Below are 15,000 nucleotides of genomic sequence, written 5' to 3' on the forward strand. Positions count from 1 at the left end.
TACCCAAACACGGTGACATCTTTACACAAACAAAAATACAGCAATTTTTATAAATAGATGAAGAAAAGATTATAGCGCTGGCCAAACAGCATGTTTTTTACATTCTATTTTACTGATCTTTCTTTCTTTTTTTAATTTGCCAGATGGAAATGTTATGCATCTCAAGCATGGCGTGCCTAGGGATGGGACAATTATCCTTTTCAAGGTTTACAGCGTTTTGGAAAATCTAGATTTTAAAACCGTCAAAATTTTCTGCTATACCATTCCTAAGCTATGTGTTAGATTTTTTATTTACTTTTTTTCAGTTTTTTAGGAAAACAGTACCTCAGGCAAAAAAGATATCCACAGATGCCATTTTTAATTGTAAAGAAATTGTGTTTTTGAGCTGCCTGACACGTTTACTGCTCCAAAATTTTAAATGTTTCTCAAAATAAAATATATTGTGTTCAAATGGGAAAAAAGTTTGTTCAGGGTGTTTACGGGTTCTTAAAGGGTGGTCCAGAATGTAATTTTAAGGCTTGGTTGTGTTTATAAAATGCAAAGCAATGTGTGCTCATGTTTCACTTGAAATAAATCAAGATATTTTCATCTCACTTTGATTATATACAGCTACTCAGCTAACATGAAAACGACTGTCATAATTTTTAGTTCCTCTGAAAGGCCACCCTCAAGTGACTCGGATTGATCATCTGTCATAATGTGCTGCGATTCGCGAATCGGCTCAACGTCACGCCCCTACAAGCACGAGCTTTTCTGCTGTGTAAACAGTCAACCTCCTGCCCGCTCTCTGAAATAAAATCTGACATGTGTCTGTAACGAGTGAAAATGGGGTGCGGCTTCTTTAAGAGACATCGCCATTGCGTGCATCTATGTGTGTGTGTTAATGTAAGAACTTTCTGTAGACATGTGTAACGTGCATGGGACTTTCTTTTTCTTTGATGCTCGGATTAAGTTATTCATTCAATCTCTCCTATATTTTTTTTTTTACTTAACCCGTTACACAACGTCTTTCACATATATCCGGAATATGCAGGTGTAAGTAATATGAATCATCCACATATCTTTTGCGACGTTCTTATCTGAGATGTAAAATGCATGGAAAAGCTGCCTAAAGGGAAACAATGCAAAGTCGAGCACACACATAGAGAGTGGCTGTACGCGCCGGTGAAATGTGTGTGTGTGTGTTTATAGCAGTTTGACTGATAAATATGAATTTGCAGCTAAATCGTTTGCGGTGCAAAACAGCATTTTCCACTGTTTACAATGGGTAAACGACGAAGTTCTGTGAAATTAGCAGTGTTTGGACGCATTTTAGCTCTATCTCTGCTATAACATTATAGCGCCTCTGGCCACGGCCCTTAGGTGGGCAGTGTGCGTGCACCGTAAAAGAATGTTTGTGATCTCACAGGAGCGGAAGTATTTTTTTGTAGTTCCCAAAATTCATTCATTGTAGGCTTTGCTAAGCTAACTGTAAAAACCAAGGTCTCCCTTTGCATTGAACTTTGAGCTTTTTACATTAAGAAATGTTGTTTATGTTCACACAGCTACATTGCAAACTAACTAATGTTTAAAATGTCATATTGTAGTGAACCACCCTTTTTAAAAGTCTTAAATTTCAAATACAAAGGGTGCTTTCACACCTGTGAAACGGTTCAGTTGTTCCGAAACAAAGTTTACAAATGTTAAATTGTTGCTCTTTGCTCTTGGAGTGGTTCACTTTCACACGGCAAAGTTTCTAATCGGACCAAAAGAACTAAAACAAGTCACGGGCGAGTAAACTCTCCTCACATTGGTCAGAGTTTCAAGGTTTATTTTGCAGTGTCCCGCTCGGCTGTCAGGAGAGGTGGTGGTTTGGTGGTGAATGACAGGGTGTGCATGCGCAACGTGTCTGAGGAGAGATGCGGTGGGGAGGGGTGAGAAGGGTGAGCGACGATGCCTATTTGAGGACCGGGAGGGAGATGCGAGATCATTACTCGTTTGCGGGTATCCAGAGACTCGCGAAACTTCCCGCCCTACTTATAGTTCTCTCTTCATATAGCCGTATGCCTATTACATATCCATAAAACACTGTGATATAACCGCGCTCTGATTGGTTGCTTTCTCACTGTAATCGAACCACTCCAGGATTCGTTTCAATCGAGCGATTACTTTAGCACGGTACAGAGCGCGATTGCCCTGTTCACATATGCCAAACAAACCGCGCTAACTGGGCAAATGTGACAGGTTCCTAAACAAAAGTGTAGGTGTGAAAGCACCCTTAATTTAACCCCTTACAAAGTATTAAATTCACCGAAATATACTGTTGTGGGTCTTAAACGCTTTGAAACAGGTCTTAATTTTCATTAATTGTCCATGTAAAGCTATAGCCAATCAGTACAACCAAACAAATCCATCTAAAAAAACTTTTAACAAAATTAACATTCATTAAATATTTAGCAATATGGGTAAATTGTCTTCCTTACGTCCTCACAATAACATTTGTTTAAAAGTTCTAAATATTTTTATGCATTCATTTATATTACATTTAGTTTATTATAGCTATTTAAATTTGATTTAAAAAAGATTACTCTAATAAAAATATATATGTATAAAATATGTGTCTAAAATTAACTATATTTTAATGGAGCAAGTAAAACATTTCCAATGGTTATTACAGAAAATTATTAGCGATGTGAAAGTCTAAAATTTCATTTAAAAAGGTCTTAAAAAGTCTTAATTTGATGTGATGTTAGTTTGACCCGCAGAAACCCTGTCTTAACCCAGACATTTGAAAAGAATATATTTTAGAGCAGTAATCACAAAACCGTGAAACTGTGATATTTTTATTTAAGGTTATCATATCAACAGAACCTTATACCGGCCCAGGTGTGCCATTTTAAACACATTATTAACAATAAAGAATTATAAATAAAGAAGGCACAAACATTTAGTATTTGAGTCATGTCGAAGGATTAGGTTTTTTAAAAAGCTGAATACAAATTAGTACCACTATATTGACCTTATTCTTTGGGTATGGGCGGCCAAAGCCATTGGAATCATTTTGGCTAAAAACTACTAGTCTCATGACCTTCCATTGATATTTAGATGTTAAAAACAGCTTGTTATGCTGCTTCATGTTGCAAACTGATCTATTCTTTTTATATTATTCTACATTTTATATATTCAAAAAATACATTAGTTTGTAGAGAAAGCAGTTTGGCTGTTTTCTGCCAATTATTACTCCTAGTCATTTCTCCCATGTTCTAAAACAACTCACAAAAACAAGTGCACTTCTGCATTAAAGAATAAGGTCAATAATTGCAACTGCAAGGGGAAAACTACAGAAATTTACAGCATTTCAGAGTCTGTGAAAACATGATGATGCATCCATTACATTCCACTAGGGCTGAGAGATAGGACAAAAATCATGTCACAATAGAAGTCATCTTATAGCCTGATATACATCACGATAGAAAGTACCATTTCTGTAAATTGAATAGATTAGATACATTGTCCACATGGAAATTGGAAAAGCTTGACAACATTTGTAAATATAGATACTGTAAAATCTACTCATTCATATAGGATTGTATTTCTCATTTTATTTTAAAAGTTCTGGGCAAACTTGAGGATGTAGAAATATAAAAATAAATTATTTAAATATAAAACTCTTTTCAAAATAATGATTACAGACTAAACATAAAATATTACTGTAAACTCAACATAAAACATCACTAAATAAAATGCAAAATGTAAACTTTCAAGTTTGTGACTTGCAATGCTGTTATTCCTGTTTCCGTCTGCAACCCTATAATGGTGTGTAATATTGAGCTCATGCAAACTATGAAAAAGTACTACTGTAAACAATGTATTTTTCAACACTACAATATAAATGATAGAGCATAATATAAAGAAATACACTTTCTCTATCTTTCATTCCATTTATAGTCATATTGCACATCCTTATGTTCAACTGTAATTTTTCTTTATTTATAAACGTTTAGAAGGCATCTACAAAATATTCTGCACATTAAATTCTTACACATATAGCAACTTCAAAAACAGAATAAAGATAGCAAGAACACTTTGACGTAAATCTATAATAGTAACAAATCTTGTTAAATTCTTGGTCAAAAGCTGCACTTGTATCTTGCGCTCACAAAAGTTACTCCAGCACACCTCAATACAAACTTAACAGGACTTGAACAAACTGCATTCTGTGAATGTTCCTGTGTAAACTGCCAGTCCTGTCTGGGCTATTCACAATCAGAAAAAAAGCACAGGAAAATTCACCTCATGCACAATAATGACAATTAACTTTTCTCCACCTGATGAATGACAAAATTAAGGATAAACAATCAGGGTACACACAAATTGAGCATTTAAAGCAAAAGAAAATGAACCTCACAATTCATTTAAACAGTCTGAGTGTGTGAATACTAAAGCTGAAGCAGACAATCCCTCCTGCAGTCTTATTGTCTCTATAATTTCCTCCATCAGAAGAATTTGACTGAAAAGTGTCTACTTTCTATAAACATATGACAATACAGCTTGTGATTTATTCACTGTATGTCTATCTGCAGAGCATACTAAAACTGAGTGTAAAGATATGAGCATGTCATCTCCATGTAAAGCTGTCTTCTAATCATTCAAAATGATGCAGCTTTGAAAATGTTTGGCACTTGATGGGACAGCTGATATCTGTGTTTATTAATGAACACGTTAAATGGCTGACTGTGGTTTGACAGGGAGTCACAGATGAGCATGTTGTTAAATTAGGATGTAGTATTCAGGTAGCGACTAAGGGCTGATGATGTGCTGGTAAGACTTGCTTGTTTTATTGTATGATACATTTTCAGTTAAAAATCATGACAAATTGCATTTTTTTCTATAGGAAACTTATTTTGGGAATAAGTGCAATAACGTGTATCAGACAATTACATCTATTCAAATACTCTAAACAATATCAGACTCACTTTGAGATGCATGCATTTTCTGATTTTTGATTAGGTACCACACATTCACTCCTCAGACAAAACATGTGGATGCAAAGTATATAAAATTCAAATGTATTCTTATTTATGTAACTTTATGCATTCCCTTCAGTATAAGAACCGGATAAAACTCGAGTTTGAACAAAAGATTATAAACAAGAGAGGCATCAACAAAGAACGTACATCTCTTTCGAAGATACGTGCAAGTGTAATAACTCAGACCTTAAGTAATTATTAATTACAAACAGGACACACGTGCGCTAATAACTCGAAATGCTTAAGATCAAATGTTTTTCACGGTTTATTTTTAAGTGACAGAGTCGTCAGTTGTCTTATGGCTGAACAATGGAAATCAAGATCCGAAAAAAATGACCGACGCACGTAGGGCTATTTGAGCCAGCAGGCTAACATTAACTCACTCAAACACAACACAAGTACATTCGTCTCCTCCAAATAACTGGAACGTAAAATCCCTTCTTTTAACTCTGCCAAAACGAGCTAATAAATCCATCTTAAGCAGAGAAGAAATCCTTCAGATCTTAAAATAATAAGGAGTGAGTTGATATGCATCTCCAGCTAACAATGGCAGGGAGTTGTTGTGCGGGCCTTCAGCATCAGTCTGTTATTAGATGGCCAGCTTGCTAACCAATAATAATCACATTTACGGTCATAAAAAGACACATTTAAAGGGGAAAACGTAAAGAGGTGTACAACGGCTAACGTTTGAGCTCGTTGCACATGAGCCGTTTCTGAGAACATCTGTGCTGAAGTGCAGTCAGAAAGTTTTGAAGTTGATTGACTAACAGTTTAGCAGGCTAGTTCGTGTTTTCACCACTGTCGATTATTAGTAAACACAGACGCGCTGACAAAATGTGAACATACACCTTTCAGAAGATAACTGGCAATGTCTATCTATTGCTGAAACACTTTAATAAATCATTATAAATTATCTGTTATTATCTGAGGACCTGATTCAAACTCTCTACAAGTGAAAGGCCAATCGAAAGAGACATATCACATAAAAATAATCCCCCTCCGGTTATTGCTGCTAACATTTGATGCATTTTGTTCATTGCACCTGTTGGTTTTACATTTACAGCGGTTGACACCGCGCACAGTGGCTGGATGAGGGAGCAGTGTGTTCAGTCTCTGCCCCCAAGAGTCAATCCAAACACCGACGACAGGAGCGCTAATGCTAACCTAGCTGGAATGACAAGCTAAAGCTAGTCTCGTGCGGATCCGACGTCGTTAGCTTTCCAAACTAGCTTGAGCCTGCTAGCTTGTGACTAAACTAAAAATTAAAACGCTAAAGCCAGTTAAATGCTCCAGTGTGCACGGGATCATACAAAACAAGCAATAAGCCATATAAATATATCGATACCCTTACAATTAATGAAAATAAATATTTACCGTTTCCATCGCTGGCTGAGGCGGAGAGAGCCGGGGATGAGAGTTTAGGCCTCTTGGCTGAAGGCGGGCCAGAGTCCAGAACGTTCTCGGCCATATTTTTTAACGAATTAAAATATATATCCTCGGAGATAGGCACATAAGCCTATTCGTAATCATCGATTTTAAAAATATCGCCTTAAAAATTTTGACTTTTCCCCCTCCTTTTTAGGGACGAAGGGGGGGAAAGTCCCGTGTACAAAATACTCCTCTTTCCTGGGTTCGCCTCTCGATTTCAGCTTCGGCGTATCAACCCCCTCCCCAGCCCGATATTTGTTCTTTATACAATTCAGCGAGCGGAGGAGGAGGCAGGGGGAGTCGGCTCGGCTCGGCAAGACAGGATAAAAGAAGCTCGCAGCGGCTCTCCGAGAACTCAACCGGTCCCGTAAAGAGTTACGGGGATGAGCGCCGGAGGTTTTTGAAGAATTTTTGCTCGTCTGCCATATCTGCTCGCTGCATATAGGTGTGTGTGCGCTTTGTAGACAAACCCGCGCGGTCTTGTTATTAGGAAATGTTGGGTGAAAATATGAATTTTATTTTATTTAGTTTATTTAACAAAAAAGGCAGAATATATTTCAGTCCCTGAAAGTGTTAGCACAGAATTAATGAAAGTGATACCTTTCATGTTGTTTGTTGTTTTTTTTTAATGAATTTTTTAAGACTCAAGAAAATAATAGAAATCTTATCAAGTATAATAGATTTACATAATTGACCTGCTTGTAGTTTCAGAAAGGAGTAACAACAAATAATCTGCAAAACCAAATGACCTATAATATCCTGATGAGTTTTAACTTAGGCTATTTGGCAATATTTCATTGTATATTTGTCCATTTGTTGATATAACAGTTCATTAAATATTGGTGATTACTTATCCCATTTAAAATAATATTAGTAACTTTTGTATATAGACCTGATTTATTTCTTTTTATTATTTAAGGTGATTGGCCCTATTGCATGGCAGCTTTATGACACCTAAATTGTTACATTGTTAAACATGGGTAATGTATTACCTACAATAATAGTAAGTTATTGAATGTTTTTAATATGTTCATCAATGTCTTAAATTTACACTGAAAAAATCCTGGTTGCCTTAATTTTTTTAAGCTGAATTAAATTAATGAGTCCATTGAACTTATATTATGTTAATCTGACTTAAAACAGCTTGCGTTTTAAGATTTAACTTCGTTTAATAAGTTACAATGTACTAAAACCATAATCTGTCAGGACTAACTGATTATATAATTTTTACAGTGTCCATGAATTGTTTATTATTTTAAACATGCCTTAGAATACTACTTCGGTTTTGACTAGTTTGTCAAGAACAACCATTGTTTTAATCTGATTAATTTAAGACACGGTTAAAAACAGCCTAACAATCATCATATCTAGGAACTTTTTTCTTGTATTGCTGATAAGTTATCCACACATAATCTAGTCTCTGTTAATCTATGGTAACTTTACTTTTTTTTTTAATCAGTGCATTAAAAAATGTTTTTTATTAAGTCTGCTAATATTTACTCTTCACACATCTGTTTACACTCCGGCCACTTTATAAGATACACCTGTCCAACTGCTTGTTAACGCAAATCACATGGCAGTAACTCAATTTAGGCACATAGGCATGGTCAAGACAATCTGCTGCATATCAAACTGAACATCAGAATGGGGAGGAAAAAGGATTTAAGTGACTTTGAATGTGGCATGGTTGTTGGTGCCAGACGAGCTAGTCTGAGTATTTCAGAAACTGCAAATTTACTAGGATTTTCACGCACAACCATCTCAAGGGTTTACAGAGAATGGTCCAAAAAAGAGAAAATATCCTGTGAGCGGCAGCTCTGTGGCTCAAATACCTTGTTGAAAATGCCCAGACTGGTAGAGCTGATAAAAAGACAACAGTAACTCAGGTAAGCACTTGTTACAACCGAGGTCTGCAGAACAGCATCTCTGAACACACAACAAGTCCAACTTTGAGGTGGATGGACTACAGCAGCAGAAGACCTCACCGGGTGCCACACCTGTCAGCTAAAAACTGGAAACTGAGGCTACAACTTGCACAGGCTCAAAATTGGACAATAGAATATTGAAAAAACGTTGCCTGGTCTAATGAATGTCGATTTCTGCTGCGCCATTTGGATGGTAGGATCAGAATTTGGTGTCAACAACATATAAGCATGTATCCATTCTACCTTGTATCAACGGTTCAGGCTGCGGGTCATGGTGCAATGGTGTGGGAGTTATTTAATTGCACACTTTGGGCTCATAAGTACCAATATAGCATTGTGTCAACGCCACAGCCTACCTGAGTTTTTCTGCTGACCATGTCCATCCCTTTATGACCACAGTGTACTTATCTTATGATGGCTACTTTCAGCAGGATAAAATGCCATGTCATCAAATAAAATCACTTATTTTTTCAATTATTCTTGTATTCCATCCTTACTTTGCAACACAATTTGTTTTTGAGTTTTTGCATAACCATATCCTCAATTTAAGTGTACAAACCCACTCTTCTAGACTGCAAGGGGTTGTAACAATGACGATGAGTTCACTGCACTTAAATGACCTCCACACGACCCAGAACTCAATCCAATAGAACAAGTTTGTGATGTGGCTGAAAGAGAGATTTGCATCATGGACGTGCAGCCGACAAATCTGCAGCAGCTACGTGATGCTATCATGTCAATAGGGACCAAAATGTCAAAGGAATATTTATAGTACCTTGTTGAATTTATGTCTCGAAGGATTAATGCAGTTCTGAAGGCAAAAGGGGGTCCAACCCGGTACTAGTAAGGTGTACCTAATAAAGTGGTACCTGGCAAAAAGGTCGCTGGTTCGATTTTTGGCTGGGTCAGTTGGCATGTCTGTGTCTGTGTGCCTCCGGGTACTCCGGTACCCCGACAGCCTGCACTCACATTACATTCGTCCTGGGCATGTTTACTTCATCGATGATGCCCTGTTCAGAAAGCGCTTTTGCTCAGCACAGTGGAGATTTCTTTAGTTATATAGTTTTAGTGGTTTGATATGCAGTAAAACACAGTCAAATTTCACCGAACAGATCAGGCACGTTTGACGCTTATAAACAATCAGAAAGTCCTTATGCTGCAGGAATTAGGAGATTTGCTGAAGGTGCAGCTGTGGTGCAGTGAGGGGTTTGCGTCTTTAATAGTCTATGACAGATTGCGTTCATTGAACAGTATTAATAAATCCATATAAAATAGTCCTGTAAAAGTCACCTCTCGTCTTCTACTCTTCGAGCTCAGGTGCATTTTGCACTCACACACAAGCGTACCGCACCAAAGCCCAAGTGAACCGCGCTCTGGCACGAGAGGGGTCTGGTTGCAGACCTGGTGCAGTGCAATCTGAGCTGCACTCACCTAACCCCACCCCTAACCCTACCCATCACTGTGACGTCACTCACTTGAGTCCATTGTGTCTAAGATTGCATTGCTGAGAGATGCAATCACAGCTTGTATCCTAAAGGCTGCCTCCAGATACTATTGTCTGGCACACCTCTTCCAACTGGGCCTGGGCCAGCCAAGTGAATCATGCCTGAGCCCGTTTCAGAGCACTCACACTTCTCAAACGATGTAGGAAATAGGCTTGGGCACAGTTCGGATAGAATAGTGTGAGTACGCCCTAAGTATACCCCCTAATGCCCCAGTAATGTGGAGACACCATACTGTCAGTGAGTGCCATCTTTCGCATGAGACGATAAACCGTGATCCTGACTCTCTGTGGTCATTTAAAAAATCCCTTGGCACTTCTCATAAAGAGTAGGGGTGTAACCCCGGTGTCCTGGTTAAATTCCCTCTCGGCTCTTAACCATCATAGCCTCCCAATCATCCCCATCCACTGTATTGGCTCTGTCACAGTCTCTCCACTCCACCTATAGCTGGTGTGTGGTGAGCGCACTGGTGCTGTTGTCCTGTGGCTGCCGTCGCATCATCGAAGTAAATGAGGCACACTGGTGATGGTGTGGAGAGACCCCTCTCATGATTGTGAAGAGCTTTGTGTTTATGGCCATACACGATAAATGCGCTATATAAATACACATTGCATTACAATAAAACTTGTTGAAACACTGCAAACTCTAAGGTGGAAGTAAAAAAATAAGGCTTGGTAATTAACAGCGGGGCATAAATGACAGTGTTACGTTTGTCCCCACAGAAACTCTTGCCATTTAAACCTGATTTACTTAACTTAAGGATGTGTTAATGCACTAAACAACCTGTAGATTGATCATTACTTTGCCACATAAAAAGAGTAACCCAACTTGTAATAATAAAGAAAATGTTGTACTATAGAACTAGCTATATCTAAGGCTACTATATTTGTTCACTTTCTGCACAGTGTGACTGTTATCTTTTACTTGCAATTGTATGTATTACATTGTGGAATACGGTGAGGCAGTGGTGCAGTAGGTAGTGCTGTCGCCTCACAGCAAGAAGGTTGCTGGGTTTCTGGTTCGAACCTCGGCTCAGTTGGCGTTTCTGTGTATTTGCATGTTCTCCCTGCCTTCGCGTGGGTTTCCTCCGGGTGCTCTGGTTTCCCCCACAGTCCAAAGACATGTGGTACAGGTGAATTGGGTAGGCTAAATTGTCCGTAGTGTAGGAGAGTGTGTGTGTATGTGGATGTTTCCCAGAGATGGGTTGTGGCTGGAAGGGCATTCGCTGCGTAAAAACTTGCTGGATAAGTTGGCGGTTCATTCCGCTGTGGCGACCTAGGATTAATAAAGGGACTAAGCCGACAAGAAAATGAATGAATGAACATTGTGGAATACCCTCTTCTTTATTTCTATTTTCTTGCATATGTTTATGTGTGGCTGTTATGTTTTATAGTATAAAACAATGACAATAAAAATTGATTCTATGTAATGCAGTTAAATAAAAGGAAGAAGTGAACAGTCGAAAAATTGACTGTTTATTCTACATATGATAATAGTTGTTTAAGTGATCACTATTTTCACACATTAACACATTATTTCATACTCACCATTTTCGTACATTCAGCTGATTATAATCTTTTATGAATGTCTTTATTTTGTTAAACACGAGACAAGATATTCTGTAGAATGTTGGAAACCAGCATCCATTGACATGCATATTTTTTACTACTGTGAATGTCAGTGGCTACTTATATATATTCTTTGGTTTTCAACAGAAGAAATAAGCTCAGACTTATAAAATTGCTCCAATGTAAATAAATGGTGAAGAAATTGTGGTCTTCATAAACAGTGTTGGGTAAAGTTACTTTTAATCCTATCATAATTTTTTAAAAATGCAAACATAACTTTCCTTAAAAAGTAACTAACACACACAATCACTCTTCTTTTGCTTAGTCCCTGATACCTGAATATCAGGTGTAGCCACAGTGGAATAACCTACCAATTACTTTGGCACAAGTTTTATTCAGCAGCAAATGTTCTTCCTACTGCAGCCTAGCACTGATCATACACTTTAACCAATTTAGTTTGTCCGTTTCACATACAGCATGTCTTTGTACTGTGGGGGGAAACAGAGCACCTAGGAAACCCAGATGAACACTAGGGGATCATGTAAACTCTGCAAAAGAAAGTACTGCTTCGCCCAGCTGTGACTCGAACTACTTTGTTGCTGAGACAATAGTCCTACCCAATCAGTCACCATGTTGTCTGATTTGTAGGAAGATTGGAATATATTACTTTTAAAAGTAACTCTACTACTCACTTATCAATAAACCCTGATGTTTTTATTAAGTTTCTGCTTTCTTATGCTCCCTTTAACATGACGTAAAATAAATCTCTGATGTCCCTACACGGTGTGTATAAAGTTTAAGCTCTAAAATACCCCACAAATAATGTTTTATAACTCTAAGGGGTGACATGGTGGCTCAGTGGTTAGCACTGTCACCTCACAGCAAGAAGGTTGTTAGTTCAAGCCCCGCCTGGTCAGTTGATGTATCTTTGTGGAGTTTGCATTTTCTCTCCTAATATGTTGTTCACATGGGTTTCCTGTGGGTGATCTGGTTTTACTTCCAATCTAGACATGCGTTAGAGGTGAATTGAATAAACTAAATTGACCATTGTAAATGAGAGTGCATGGATGTTTCCCAGTACTGGGTTGCAGCTGGATGGCCATCCGCTGTAGTTTCTGGAATAGGTGGTGGTTCGTTCCACTGTAGCGACCACTGATGAATAAAGGGACTAAAATGAAGGAAAATAAATGAATGAACTCTTTATAAATAATAAATGATTATCAAATTAGAGTTACTTTTTTAATCACACTGTAATATCAATAATAAATTGCAAATTGTTACCTTTGAACCTGTCATTATAAGGACAAAAGTAACTCAACAATATTTGATAGATTTACTGCCTTAATCTTGTTTATTTGAAATATATCTGACTTTGATTTTTAAACATGTTTACTGGAAACATATTTCATCCTTTGTCTTTGCAAAAATGATTAAACTGCATTTTAATTTTAAATGTATTTTTACCATTAGAGGCTGGCTATTTACACAGTTGCCACACAACTGTGTTTAACCCCTGATAAAAGTGATTTTTGCATAAGAGGTCCCTTTTAACTACATTGAGTAATATCAGGGAAGCTAAGGAAATTAGAAGAATCGTCATTTAATTTGGGCTTTAAGCTTTCTCCGAGTAAATACTTAAACATGACATTTACCAGGATGAAAGGAATAGACAAAACTTGAAGTGAAATATCTGAGAATGTGGATGAAAATACGACTTGGAAAGGTGGAATTTCATACATCAAAGAAGACCATATATTAATTTAATGAGGTAGGTTTAATGTATATTTTGGTAACAGGATACACACTGTAAAATGTTATAAGTTGACCTAATTGGAAAACCGAGGAAACCGGTTGCCTTAACATTTCTAAGTAAAGTAGTGCATTAATTTTAGGTGAGCATAAATTAAAGCAGTTTGTATTTACAAATGTACAAAGTACACTGCAGTGTCGTTGACTCAAAATAATTATTTGCTTTAACTTCTTATTAGTGTTTGCATTAGGAAAATATTTTATTATTATTATTTTTATATAAATATTTTATAATATAATTTATTATAATCATACTAATATTATTACATTTATTTATATCAATATATATTTATACATTTTAAACATTAAAACATTGAAAAAGCTTTCAGATTTATTATGCTTATGTCTGATTATGCTTAAGTTTACATTCTTCCAGCTGTTTCTTCAGTTCCCTCATCACCATTCTCTATCATTAATTATGACCACTCAAAAGTTGTAAATACATATTTATACATATTACGTAAATCTATTTAGTTTAGCAATTTAATGTGTCAAAAAGCTGGGATTATGGTTTTTAAATATTCTAAGGTGAAGGAACTTATTCATAATTAGTTAACTGCACTTAAATATATTAGTGTGAACAGCTATTGCTTTTTACATTGTACACACAGGTTTACAATGTCCTTGCTGTGCAGCAAAGAAAATTCAGGTTCCACCGAGATTTGAACTCGGATCGCTGGATTCAGAGTCCAGAGTGCTAACCATTACACCATGGAACCGTAGTGACAGTAAGTGCACGGCGATGACTACTCAAAGTTTGTTCTACCAGGTATGTAAGTTAGCGTTCCGTAAAATCAAATAAATTGTTAAATAAGTACCTAGTGCTTATATTCATGACATAATATTACGAAACAACTAAAGTATATCATACATGCATAATTAACAGCTACAGCCCAAAAAGCAGGTTCTCCAGTCCACATGATGGCGATAACGCGCTGTTTACAACAGTTAACGTTACCGCACGCCGGATTTTCAAAAAGGGTAAAGCAGGTAAGAAATGTTTTATTGTGGAATTATCTTTTACTCACAACAGTGTTCATCCAATTGCCTTGACTGTTTGATTTTTCTATGTCGTAGATTACAAATGGTAAAGGTTGTCTAATGTTATCCAAAGCTTGTTTGTTCAATGTTCTTGTTTATGTTTTTGCTCCACTGAATCAGTGCTAACTTGGTATCTGCAATGTGGAAACGCTAAGTGCTTTTTGAAAACAATTCACAGTCAATATTTGGAGCCAGCTGCACAATACCTCTCAGAACACCCTGGAAAACATTATAAATGCCTTACAAATGCGTTGCTTATGGCTGTGGAAAGATCAGCGGGCAGAATGTGTCGATGTTCAGATTCCCCAAAGACCCTGAAGAGTTCAGCAAATGGCAAAGACAGGTCCAGAAGACCCGCAGGTACTGGCTCGCCAATACCTACTCCCATTTATGCAATGAGCACTTCACAAAAGACTGCTTTGAACCCAAGACTTATGTCACTGCCAAGGCGTCGGGATTCAAAAGGCTGAAGCTGAAAGATGGAGCTGTCCCGACAGTTTTCATCCGAAGACGGTGCCGTAAGTGTGGAGGGAAAGGTGTCTCCTGCTCCTTTTGTATAAAGAAGAAGCAAGAAGCCCTTACTCAACCGCAGCAGTTTGCACCAGTGAGTATCTTCTTTCATACTAGACCCGTTTTGGCAAAAATTTAAAGTCTTGAGTGATGATCATTGAATTTGTAATGATATGTTGCACTGGTGGTCAGTTATTGTACTTAATTA

At 37.2% G+C, this 15,000-nt stretch overlaps 2 protein-coding genes and 1 non-coding gene across 35 annotated transcripts in view; 1 reads left to right on the forward strand and 2 right to left on the reverse strand.

The window, feature by feature from the left end:
- ep300a (E1A binding protein p300 a) overlaps positions 1 to 6,675 on the reverse strand; it is a 34,804-nt gene extending 28,129 nt beyond the window's left edge. For all 24 annotated transcript variants that reach the window (XM_073918370.1, XM_073918356.1, XM_073918369.1 and 21 more), the window contains exon 1: positions 6,384 to 6,675. In XM_073918370.1, coding sequence (XP_073774471.1) covers positions 6,384 to 6,477 — 94 coding nt within the window. In that variant the 5' untranslated portion in view covers positions 6,478 to 6,675. The remainder of the gene's footprint in view (positions 1 to 6,383) is intronic.
- Positions 6,676 to 13,888: 7,213 nt separating this feature from the next.
- On the reverse strand, positions 13,889 to 13,960 carry trnaq-cug (transfer RNA glutamine (anticodon CUG)). Its single transcript has one exon. It is a non-coding gene; the product is annotated as a tRNA-Gln (tRNA).
- Positions 13,961 to 14,164: 204 nt separating this feature from the next.
- Positions 14,165 to 15,000, forward strand: part of l3mbtl2 (L3MBTL histone methyl-lysine binding protein 2) — a 22,719-nt gene continuing 21,883 nt past the window's right edge. For 4 of the 10 annotated variants that reach the window (XM_073917855.1, XM_005156155.5, XM_005156156.5 and 1 more), the window contains exons 1-2: positions 14,165 to 14,231; positions 14,461 to 14,886. Coding sequence is in view for 7 of the 10 variants with exons in the window: in XM_005156155.5 (XP_005156212.2) it covers positions 14,518 to 14,886 (369 nt within the window). In the remaining 3 variants the exon portion in view is untranslated. 10 annotated transcript variants of the gene reach the window in all.

The sequence above is a fragment of the Danio rerio genome, chromosome 12, assembly GCF_049306965.1.
Source record: "Danio rerio strain Tuebingen ecotype United States chromosome 12, GRCz12tu, whole genome shotgun sequence".
NCBI classification, from domain to species: Eukaryota; Metazoa; Chordata; class Actinopteri; order Cypriniformes; family Danionidae; genus Danio; species Danio rerio.